The sequence below is a fragment of the Pan paniscus genome, chromosome 18 (genome assembly GCF_029289425.2).
Source record: "Pan paniscus chromosome 18, NHGRI_mPanPan1-v2.0_pri, whole genome shotgun sequence".
NCBI classification, from domain to species: domain Eukaryota; kingdom Metazoa; phylum Chordata; class Mammalia; order Primates; family Hominidae; genus Pan; species Pan paniscus.
The window spans coordinates 74444938-74457930 of NC_073267.2; the positions used below are offsets into that span (position 1 = coordinate 74444938).

The 12993-nt window shown below is 40.2% G+C and overlaps 1 protein-coding gene across 5 annotated transcripts in view; it reads right to left on the reverse strand.

Moving 5' to 3' along the window:
• Positions 1-856: 856 nt before the first annotated feature.
• Positions 857-12993, reverse strand: part of CDH11 (cadherin 11) — a 177706-nt gene continuing 165569 nt past the window's right edge. For all 5 annotated transcript variants that reach the window (XM_063598031.1, XM_003823694.6, XM_055100053.2 and 2 more), the window contains 2 exons: positions 4871-5122; positions 857-2175 (listed from right to left, as the gene is read on the reverse strand). In XM_063598031.1, coding sequence (XP_063454101.1) covers positions 1679-2175; positions 4871-5122 — 749 coding nt within the window. In that variant the 3' untranslated portion in view covers positions 857-1678. The remainder of the gene's footprint in view (positions 2176-4870; positions 5123-12993) is intronic.

Consider the following 12993-nt stretch of genomic DNA (forward strand, 5'->3'; position numbering starts at 1 on the left):
CAGTGTGACTTTATGTGGTCTTTCCCCAAGTATTGCTACGTTTTGACCTTTGGCCCAACTGAACAGGTGAAATGCCCTTCACATAACTTTCAATCCCCAAGAAACTAGCTGGAATGCAGGGGACTGTAGACACACTCCTGGACCAAATGGCATCGACTCTCAGAATCCAAAATGGTCCCTGCCCTCATTCTGAGCTTACGGCCCCAAGCATATTCTAAACAAAGCTTTTTTAAATGAATCGCCCATTCTCATTAAAACATAAAATGCCACATCATTTTACAATTAGTTAAAATTACAGGAGGAAAAATAAGCAGTTTCAACTATCAAGAGTCTTACAATAGCCTGGTAAGTTCAACAGAAGAAAAAATAGAATAACATTAGAGTCTGGGCAAATTTATATTTTTGACTCTAGTCCCCCAGTTCCCCAGTGCTCAGTGTGGGGCATAGAATGTATACCTGGAACATTAGAGTTCTGATAGCTCCATTCCCTCATGGATTCATCTCTCATAACCATCAAATTACTGATATACAAGATAAATGCATATTATATAACACATATTGCAAAGTCATAGACTGACCTAGTTCTTTCACATCCTTCTTTTTTAGAAGATGTGTGTGAAGAGAAGCCAGGAGGTTAACACCAAGAATGTACAAAAAAGCTTTACATGATGTTACAGAATCTTGTCTGAAAAAACATTTGTAAAACATGTTTGATTTTAAATAAACAATAAAAGCAGCAGACAGACAACAACAGATCATAAATAGGGTTATTAAAAGATCACAATTAAATTAGAAATATAAATGGATCATTAGAAATACTTAACGTTTGTTTCAATGTTAAGAATCAAACCCAGAATTTAAAAAAAATCTTTTTTTATTTCAAAGATTGCTTCTTATATTGAAGCTCATATTAAAGCAACAGTACAATGTTCATAAAATATAAGTGTGATGCCGTAACATTTTCTTACATGTCAGAATACTGATATTTGTATGTATACTAAAATAAGAACTTTAAAATTGTACAAATAGATACATTAAAAATGACATAGAAATAGGGCGTCTCTCACTGAAACAAGACAGTTATATCTGGCACGTATTAGTTTAAGATGAAAGTAGAAGCAAAAAGATTTACAAGAATCAGCAGTAACAAGATTGATGCTCAAGAGACATAATTGTACATTGTATTGTACATACATTGTATGGGTTTAAGCTGGCTGAATATTATATATTTCAAGTTTAAAAATGCACTACATATAGAGTGTCCAGAGTTTAAGGCGAAATTACAGCTCAGAACTGTTGTCCTTTCTAATTTTGTGGAAGCTTCTTTGACAACTTAAAAAAGAAGAAAGACTTGGATGTTCATAACACATAAACAATTTCCCTTCATTGTCAGTTCAGCGTTAGACTTCTCCTTCACTTAAATATTTTGTATGCCAAGTGTTTTTTTTTCTAGCGAAGTTGATAAACAACTTCAATATTTGCCTTTTTGTGAGAAAAGGTATTTCACAGTATTTACCACTTTGATGTCCTCGCAGTTTTATTAAATGTATCCTCTCTGTAAAACTTTGCCTGTTTTAAATGAGCCTTTCCTTGATTTAAAAAAATACCTGTTTACACATCTTCTAGATTCTTGAGAACGCCAGACACAGTTCTTAAGGCCAAATTTGTATCGTTATTGTTAAGAATCGTCATCAAAAGTGTCTTTGGAACCATACAAATCTGCTAGTTTCTTAAAACGAGGTCCCCAGTTCTGTAGATAATCATAGTCCAAGTCTGAATCTGTGGTGGCCGACTCTAGGGAGCTCAGGGACCCGGCCACTGAGCCCCTGCCTTCATAACCGTAGATTTGAATGGAGTCATAAGGAGGAGCCGTGGGGTCATTGTCTGCCTCCTGTATTCTCGTGTTGATGAAGTCATCGACATCCACGCTGTTGGGCGCTGGCCGGAGCCCAGGTCTAGGCATGTACTGATACTCAGGTTTGATGTCTTTGCGGGGGATAAATCCATTGATACCATCAGGATTCTGGAGGGTGGCAATATCAAAGGCTTCTGTGTCTTCTTCCCCACCCCCTTCATCATCATAAGTAATGATGTTCTCACGGACATCTTCTTCCTCAAAGACAATGAGTGGTTCTTTCTTTTGCCTTCTCAGGGTCACAAACAATACTACAATGACTGGAGGGAAAGAAAAAGAAAGTAAGCATTCGTTAAGTCCAGTATTCCTGGGTTCTTCTGCCAGAGGAACTCTGATTACCATAAACCATGAGGTATAAATGCTCAGAACAGGAAAGAGCATAGGAAATGAGAGCTTTGCCCGGAATTCCTAAGGATGTGTAAAATTGACCCCTGCCTGGCTCTTCCTCTACAAATGCTGCCATGAAAACATTACACCCAACAACTTGGCAGGTTGGGACAATTTCGAACTTTTAACAAATGAATCCAGACACCATTTAGGAGTCATCTTCCTAAGAACTAGGAAGATTCTAAATATGTTGGTCTGTAGTCTCTTAGAAGTGGCTAATGCCAATTTCTCTTTGCAAAGGAAGGTAGCTGTTTTTCCAAGGTTTAAAAATGAGGACATGCAGAGCCCTCAGGGCCTACCATCCTATAAGATGTGATGGCTACCCTATATAGCCTACCACCCTATAAGGGGTGATGGCTAGCTTCTGCCAATGTCTGAGAAAGAGTATTGGTCCTATACTAACTTAATGGGAAATCTTACCATAAGTGTGGTTGGACTCTCTGTAGCCACCACATAGAGGAAAGGAAGTTTTATAAAGACCCCCAGAAGACAAAATCTTCTGTTTACTTTAACATAGGAAAATAGCATCAGCTGGAACCCCAGATAAAGCAATCTCATGTCTTCCCTGGGAGAGGGGGGTTGCATTAAGCTTGGGCAACCTAGGAGGGGTGATCAGAGTCATTTATAAGGAAAGTTCAGGCACAGTTTAATTCTTCATTGATTCCCTCTTTTCCCCAAGAGGCTTCTACAATATTCCATTAGAAGGCTCTCCCATACACTCAGCAAGGCTGAAGAAAATGTTTGTGGCTGAATCTTGCACTCCAGCTGAGCACCCCTCTGGCTCCACTACTGCTCCGAGAAGAAGGGATGAGAGATTGTACTTGCCCTGGACTTCGTGTGGCTCCCAAAGCTCTGTGCTTTTTTCTTGTGGGCACTTTCACTCACACAGACCACTCCTTTTCACTTTCTCTGCTTAGCGGACTCTTTTTTTCTTTCATCATGGATACACTTCCTGGCCTGCCATCCTGACACCAGACAGGACTACTGGCACCTTTTTCATGCACCAGCCTGGCCCTGTTCTTATCCTTATTATAATATTTATCACATGGTTTACACATCTGTTTCCACTTCTATTAACTTTTTAGGGCTTTTGTATTTTACTTCCTCTGTTTGAAATATTCATTTATCCAAGCCTCTGTCCTCAGCTGGACAACTCTCAGCAGCCAACCTGTATGTCACATCCTCCAGGAAGATTTCTTTGACCTTCCCAGGCAATGTTAGGTGCCTTTTTTTTTTCTTTTTTTTTTTTGAGACAGAGTTTTGCTCTTGTTGCCCAGGCTGGAGTGCAACGGCGCCATCTTGGCTCACCGCAACCTTTGCCTCCTGGGTTCAAGCGATTCTTCTGCCTCAGCCTCCCAAGTAGCTGGGATTACAGGCATGCACCAACACACCTGAATAATTTTGTATTTTTAGTAGAGACGGGGTTTCTCCATGTTGGTCAGGCTGGTCTTGAACTCCCAACTGCAGGTGATCAGCCTGCCTCCACCTCCCAAAGTGCTGGGATTACAGGCGTGAGCTACTGCACCTGGCCCATGTCAGGAGCTTTCTACTCTGTCCCCCAACCATCTTGTGTTCATGTCCCTATTATAGCACCCACCGTGTGCCTCTTCATGCATACTTTCCTTGACATTCTGTGAACCTGTCGAGCACAGAGATCTCATAGACTTCTTCTCTTTATCCCTCAGGACCTAACATAGGGCCTGTTGCCCAGAGAATACCCAATAACTATTTGCTGAATTGAATTCACTGGCTTTTTCCTATGGAGTAAAGCTCCATGAATTCATTCGAGGTAGGACCAAGCATCATGGCAAAAGTGTAGGTTTGGTGTCAGACATGCATAGGTTTGAATCCTGATTTGGTCAGTCACTAGTTCTGAGACTTTGGGATAAAATGATCTTCCTGAGGCCCAGCAATGGCATATGTTCTGAGTACCAGCACATGGCTTTTCTACAGAATAAACCACAGGTGAGACAGAGGTGCAGAAGAGGAGCACCTAAGCAGGGGCAGGTGCAGGAAAAGCTTCCAAGGGGTACCCATGAGCTGAGGTGTTAGAACAGATGTTAAATATGATAATTAGTGGAGGGGTTAGAGTCCTGCTTCTTCCTTCTTCCAGTTCCCGAGTCCTTCCTATGCTGTCTTTTGCTCCTTCTTATGGGCCTAATGTCCCTAAGCCTTATTCTTTCTCTTGTGAGACAAAACCATTGCTAATACAACCATGTTTCTGCCCAAATTCCTCTTATGCCAAACCTTCTCTGATGTCCCTGAAGCCCCCTAGTGGCTCCTGCTATACAGCCCTGTGATGGCCCGGCAAAATGCTCATCATGACCTTCCCTGTTCTCTGCTGGAACTCAATTGTCTGCTCCCTGCAATATTCCATCAAATGCAAGAGGCAGACATCCCCCACCTCGCCCCCGCAACCCCCCCCCCCGTACCCCACCTCTTTTCTTGAACTGTGTCGACAGTCATAACAGGGTCCTGGTTACCAGCCTGTATTTGAGAAGCATGTGTTTCAAGGAGGGAGATCCGGTTGCCTGGCCCTTCCTGCAGGGGACCAGGAAGCGCCCTTACCCAGGAGAATGACGATGCAGGCGAGGATGGCGATCAGCGCGCCTGTGCTCAGGCCGGCGTTCAGAATGTAGGCCTCTGCGTTGCAGGAGAGCAGTGCCCCGTTCACGTCGCACCCGCAGACTTTGATGGTGAGGGTGTTGGTGCTACTCATGGGCGGGATGCCCCCATCGCTGATCACTATGGGCAGAAGGTACAAGTCCTGCTTCTGCCGACTGAACCCTCCACGCCGGGCGTACACGCCTGCTGTGTTATCTGCAGAAAGAGGGGAGACCGGCCGTGCGCCCAGTCAAGACCATTGGAATCACAGCGGCTCTCTGCTCGGCAGATTTGAGGGCACTCTCTTATCATAAAGGTTAACCGCCAGAATCGTTCTTAATTGTTCTTTCATCTAAGTATCTGCGGAAGCCACAGCCGTTTGGCATGATCACGAAACAAGCTATCTGCATTTTGGAATAAATCTCAGAAACAGGCTCTTTTGGATTTGGTAGGGAATTTCCATTGAAGAATGGGCAAGAGCAAAGCAAGAAAATGATGTGGCCGGCTTGCCAGTGAAAGGATTTTCCCCAACACCCTCAGCCACCCGGTTAAACATGTCATTCCTCCTGCTTAGAATGATTTGAAGTTTGTTGCTCACATGACCCAGCGCACTTCTGCCTGCATGGTGGACGATCAGGTATTATTTCCCTAACCTAGAGTTCACGTTGCTTTCCAGGCTCACACCCTACGTTTTCTCACAGAAAATGTGCGGCAGGCTTGCCACTGAAGGAAATTCCCTTTAAAGGCAAGCCTGCCACACCATTTTCTGCTGGGCTATTGTTCCTTCTTGAAATGCCACAAGAAAGCATGAGCTTCAGCAATCTACTCTATGTTAGCACACGAAATATTAATAATTAAATATTCAAGTGTGTGTGAGAAAAAAAGTTTTTTCCTATGTGCAGACTTCCTACTTTATGACAAGCGTTTAGCCAATTTTTGTTTGTATATATTTTTAAAAAAGAAATTCCAAGTCCACCTTCAAACTTTATGCAAACTATGAATCCACTCATTAGTCATGAAAATATACATGCTTTAAAGAGAGGAACTATTTTATAACCCTTGCAGGAGATTTATGGTTTCTTTAAAACCCCAACACCATCAGCCACCCAATTAAACATGTCACTCCTTCTGCTTAGAATGATTTGAAGTTTGTTGCTCACATAACAAAACACAGCGCACCTCTGCCGGCATGGTGGACGATCAGATATTATTTCCCTAACCTAGACTTCACCTTGCTTCCCAGGCTCACCTCCTACTTTTTCCACATGGACCAGTTCAGCCTGACATCAAGAATTCAGTTCTGTCCCCCAAGAATGCCACACTCTTCTGTGTGCCTGGTCTTTTTATCCACTACTGTCTTGCTCAAAATAACTGTTCCTTTTATCATAACAGTTGTACTTCTCAGGCCTCAAAATATAATTCAAAAGTCATCTCTTCAGGGAGACCATCCAAGACCTCTCCCATCATCTCTTGTGTGACCCACCACACTGTATATTCGTATAGAAATACATAACCTACTCTTCTGTCATGATTTGTTGACATAACCACTTTGACCTCTGTGAGACTGTGAACTTCTTGAGAATAGGGGATTTTTGTCTGATTCACCTCAGTCTCTCCAAGGCCAGAAACACAGCAGACATTCAATAAATATTTGTTGAACAAATGGCATAACTGTGTTCTGGGAAGGATTTAACCAAAATTCCAGATGTTGGCTTTTCTGTATTTCCCAATCTTTTGTAGCCTCTGCCCCCAAAATATTTCCTCATCATGTTTTCTCTACCAGCCTCAACTAATTTTCTAAGATTTATGTTCTAGTGGGAAAGCATTGGTATTATAAAACAGTAGAAATTTTTAATATGTTCCATCAAATTACACATACATGCATACACACATACACACACACACACACACACACACACACTCACACTGAACTTCTGGTATGGTCTGCCTCTGTTTGTGGGTTAAGAATCAGAGTTTATAGCAATATGAATATTATGACTAGCATCATGGCCCAATAGCTGGTAGGCTTTAAATAGGTTGACAGGATTTTGAATTAGCTCCTGTAGTAGGGAAAAAAAATCTCAGAATTTCAAAATTATTTAATATATTTTAGGTTAAAGAAAATGTATAATCTTCCCTTGGTATCTGCCGGGAATTGGTTATAGGACCCTCCCCTGAATACCAAAATCCAAGGATGTTCAAAGTCCTTATATACAATGGCACAGTATTTGCATATAACCTACACACATTCTCCCATATGTGTTAAATGATCTCTAAATTACTTATAATACCCAATACCATGTAACAGCCATGTAAATAGTTATGATACTGTAGTTTCAAATTTTGTATTATTTTGCATTGTTGTATTACAATTTTTTGTTGTTTTCTGTTTTTCTCCCCAAATATATTTGATGTTTGGTTGGCTGAATTCACAAATGTGGAACCCATGAATATGGAAGGCCTACTACAATTTATTTTCCGTTAGATATCTATATCTATATCTATATATAGATATAGATATATATACGTATGTATATACACATATATATATGGCAGATTCAGTCTTATTTAGGGATGGGCAGAAATTCTGAATATTGCAGATGGTGAGGTTTTGTACTTTCTGGCTCTAGTAGACCTGATATGACCAATTCTGTGTCCTTCACTGCCAACATTTCATCCAAAACAACACAGAACAGCCAGCCCTCAATTCTATATTTTCTGAATTTTGTATGATTGGCATACATTTCTCTTATCACTGGGGAAAATTATACAAACATTGCATATACTATGAAATAGGATGAAAAAAATAAAAGTAGGCTAGTCAAGTAAAATAGTAACTGAAAATGCAGTCACCTGACTAGGCTTTACACACCATTGTTCCATACTTAGCAATTACAATAAAAATTACATATCTATAATAAATTAATGGAAAATATATTTTCTCTTCTTGTATATGTTTTCATAGTTAAATTAGACTCTCACAAATTGAAAGTTACAATATCTACTCCATTTTAATGATCTGAAATGTCCATGTCATCATGGATAAAAATAAATGTTAAAAATTTAATTGAAATTCTAGGTCAAAGAAAACCCTTTGATATGGGTGACATGCCCAGCAGATGACTTGCTTGGTTTACACATTTGGTCCTACTCTGTTACCCATAGTGTTATGGTTGGAGAGTATGGGAACAGAATATTTTTATTTTTATAAACTTGTGGAAGTCGTAATTTAAAATCTATTCTTCAATGTGCCATCCAGGCAGACCTGCACTTCCAGATCACAGCAGGTTGGGTTATGGAGGAAGGTAATTGAAACTCAAACACCAATGGAAAACATGGATCTGGGCATGACATTGGCACATGAATTCAAGATGTTTCATATTCTGAACAATTGAGTCCTCTCCGACACACAGAAACCACTACGTAAAAGCTCATCAAAGCACCCAGCTGACCAAACCATTTAAAATCTCTGAGTGATAGATCAGTAGGATCGCAAGAACTTTTCAAACCTCTGCTATTAAAACATGCTTTACATATGGATTTTAAGATCAGTTCAAGAAGTGGGAAAGAAATGGACTAAGGCTTTCTTCCTGGGTGAATACTAATTATCTGCTTTCAATTGGGTAACTTTTCCCATCTAGAGCCCCATTTGTTCATCTTTAAAATTAGGAGACTGATTGATAGCAAGCATGCCTCATGGGGTTGTTAAGCAACTAAATAACATGATAGAAATCAGTGTTTATCCTCTGTGCTGTGCTTCCAGAAGGCTCAGGGGATCCTTCTACCAGAAAACTGAACACACATTACTGAGATCCTCCAGGGCTGGTGAGCTGGTAAAGGTGAACACAGTGGGTAGGAGACGTGTCTAGCAGCCTGGTTTGGCATTTAGGTGGTCTGTGTTGCTTGAGTCAATAAAATATTCGCCCTTTAGATCCAGGTTGTTCCAGGACCAATGGGAGTGCGAGCCTTCTCTCAGAGGTGGCATTTCTGAGTGGCATTTCAGTATCACGGCCTGTCCTTCTTGTGATCCACTCTGATCACTGATCAAAAATAAGTCACTATGGCCTGGCATGGTGGCTCATGCCTGTAATCCCAGCACTTGGGAGAACCAGGTGGGCAGATGACTTGAGGCCAGGAGTTCAAGACCAGCCTGGCCAAAATAGTAAAACCCTCTCTCTACTAAAAAATACAAAAAAAAAAAAAAAAAAAAAAAAAAAAAAGGCCAGGTGCAGTGGCTTACGCCTGTAATCCCAGCACTTTGGGAGGCCGAGGCGGGCGGATCACGAGGTCAGGAAATCAAGACCATCCTGGCTAACGCAGTGAAACACCATCTCTACTAAAAATACAAAAAATTAGCTGGGCTTGGTGGCGGGTGCCTGTAGTCCCAGCTACTCGGGAGGCTGAGGCAGGAGAATGGCATGAACCCGGGAGGCAGAGCTTGCAGTGAGCCGAGATCACGCTACTGTACTCCAGCCTGGGTGACAGAGCAAGACTCTGTCTCAAAAAAACAAAAATAAAAACAACAACAACAACAACAAAAAGAAACAAAACAAATTAGCTGGGTGTGGTGGCGCATGCCTATAATTCCAGTTATTCAGGAGGCTGAGACAAAAGAACCTGGGAGGTGGAAGTTGCAGTGAGCCGAGATTGTGCCACAGCACTCCAACCTGGGAGACAGAATGAGACTCTGAATCAAAAAGAAAAAAAAAATCCACTAGGGGTTGGTATGGTGGTTCACACCTGTAATCTCGACACTTTGGGAGGCTGAGGTGGGAGAATCGTTTAAAGCCAGGAGTTCTAGACCAGCCTGGGCAACATAGCGAGACCTTGTCTCTAAAAAAATTAAAAGTTAAACAATTATCCAGGTGGGGTGACCAGCAACTATAGTCCCATCTCCTTAGGAGACTGACACCAGAGGATCGCTTGAGCCCAGGAGTTCAAGGCTACAGTGAGCTATAATAGTACCACTGCACTACACCATGGCTGACAGAATGAGACCCTGTCTCTAAAAAGAAGGAAAAAAAAATAGCTACTATGGTCAGGAACTTCATGAAAAACAAATCTGGACACACAAATAGAAATATAAACAAACTAACAACAATAACAAAACCCCTTTACTAGACACCAATTTTTCACCCTATATTTGACTACATATTAGCTTTCAATCCATCTTTGAGTGGGTCCCCTTGCATTGGACATATGCATTACCAAGGTTTATGGATAACCCAAGAAAAAAAGAGGTTCAGTGAGGACATATTTCCAGGAAAGTGTCAGATTGGCTCCAGGTTACTAAGATGAAACAGAAAAGACAAATATTCCATCAATTTAAAAATTTCCATAGAGACTTCCTAGATCTTTTTCTTATATAAAGATTCTAAGAAGCAAAAAACTCAATCTTTGGAGTCAAACAGACCTGGGTTTGAATCTTGAATCTTGTACATATTAATTGCCTGACTTTAAACATATTATCTAGGTGTCTTGATTTTCCATATTGTCATCTGTGAAACTAATAATTTTAGGTTAAATTTGATTCCATTCATAAAGCTACTTAGCACAGTTGCCAGCCTGTTGGCGATGCTCAGTAAATATTAATTCTTTTCTGGAAGTTCTTCTCTTTGAGCAGTAGACTAATGAGGAAGAGAAACTTATTGGCAAAGGAGGAAAGTGAATTCTTGGAAATGTCATTGTAGCTCTGAATGTAATTGCCTATGCAGAAGGACTCTTCATTCAAAGGTAAGAAAATATTTCATATTCTTCAGTCCTGGGCAATATATTTCCCATGACAAGAAAATGTTTTTCAAGCATCTTGGTTTTTGATCTTGACCCCAGTGTTCTCATCCTTGGCCACAGATATGTAACCAGTTGCATGTTTTCCCCCACTTAGGCCAAAACTTGCAAATAGGGCCATTAATTACCAGAATATGTCATGCACAAAGTGTAGTGTTTCTATTAATGGAAAAACAAATTCAGGCTTCTAAGTTTTAGTCCAACCTGGACTCCTAATTGCATGCTGCTTTTACTTGTACACTTTTTCATTATACTAATACAATATAAAAGTTCCTAATAATGATGATCTCCATGGTACCAGTTGGGGAATACCAATATAGGGGTTACGATGATGATGTAGCCCAATGAGGAAATATATGAGACTGGCAATCAAGGGGAACATTAAGATGGAGAGAGAAAGAAGACCTTCATAGATAGACTGCACTTGGTGACAACCCTGCATTAGCCAAAAAATAAAAATAAAAAAGGAAAAAATTAAAAGCAGATCAAAGTGGGCAATATATGGACCAGCTCCTGCATATTGAAAACTTGAAAACAGGAAGCACCAAAGCAAAGGACCAGGACCCTCTGCCCTCATCATGGTGTCAGGAGAGAGGCTTATCCCAGGGCAACGGCATCAGTCACTCAGCAGCTTCCCTAAGGCTCTGCAGATGCTCTTCCTTACCAATCCTTTTCCTCTGTCCATCTCTTCTCTGAAGCTAAACAATCCTCACAGCTTGACCTGATCAGAGACATTCTATCTTATGAAAAAGGCCACAGGGCACTTCAGTCTGAGGATCCTCTCTGCAGACTGTTGGAAAACAGAGAATGTAGGCCAAGACTTGCTCCCAGGGAGGTATTTTGTTCACTGCTGACCCAAATCTGCCTACTCTACGTTTCTTCCCAAACCTCAGAGAGGAAGTAGATCTATCTACCACATGAAAAGTTCCCACACACTTGAAGACAGGTATTCAGTCACTAGCAGAATAATCATTATTTGATTACTTTGCTCTGGCCTACACTGCTTTCCTTAGAAATGTGGCAATAGCTCTGCCAAGATAATGGAAAAAATATTCCTGTGCCCACACATGCCTGTGCACACACACACACACACACACCCATCCATATATATATATATATATATACATATATATATACGCATAAATAAGCACATACATAAAATTTATATAGTGTGACTAAAATTTCTTAGTAGAGTTATAAGCTTCAATAATTTCAGAAGTATAGATGACACACAACTACAAAAGGCATCATTTGAGCATTTAGTTATTTCGATTTCTTTACACTCATTTACATTTGTGAATTTTGAAAAATTAATTTTAAGTTTTGATGTCAGTCAATATTTACCATCTTCAATCCAAGGGACTGAAATAATGGAAATTTCATAGAATATTTTTAGAAGTTTGTGACAATACACTCCTGATGTTACTACTGATCAATGATGAACTTACTAGTCTGTGTGTACACCTCTATTTTCTTGCCTTTCTTAATACCCTGTGAGCTCTCTACCTACCCGTACACATTACTGCATAGTTTGTACATTTCACAGCCCATCGTGACTGAATGTCCGACCTCTTCACCAGACAATAACCTCCTTGAGGGAAGGAGCCTTGTCTTATTTAGCTTTTCAGTCATCTTTGTGCATTTAGGCATTTAGCACTGTTGTGTGTGTTGACAGAATAAATGGCTGAATGCTGTGCTTTCCAATGAATCTCATATCAGTCTGACTTTTCCACACAGTCAGAGTTTGCTGATTCATTATCTCATGGTCCATTTCTAGTTTCCATATTCTCCAACTCCTTCTAATGTTGCTTATATTTATATTGCAGATTTTGCTTTTGCTAAATATCTTCATCTTGCTATCTTATTATTCTGTTATTATTATTTAAATTGAAGCAAATTTAACTAAGCAACATTGATTGAACTGCTAATATGGGCAAACGCTGTTGTTTGTTACTTTTACATACATTATCCTAGACAATTTTTCAAACTGTGCAAAGATTATAATGACCCATATCTTATAAGAAACAAAACTGAGAAACTAAGAGGGAAGCAATTTCTCACAAGCACATGGAAAATAACAGAACTAGAATTTGAAGTCCTCTAGGTTTCATTGAATTTTATAAGCACATAACTGACCCTGGAACACTGACATTATTGCATTCTAATTAAACTAGTTTTTTTTTTTTAATATCCACAATAGGTTGGTTAATTAGTTGAATTCCACCATAGCCTATAATTAGACAAAAAAAAGAAAAACTCAGTTTCTAGACTCAGTTTCTAGATAAAAGAACAGTTCTTAG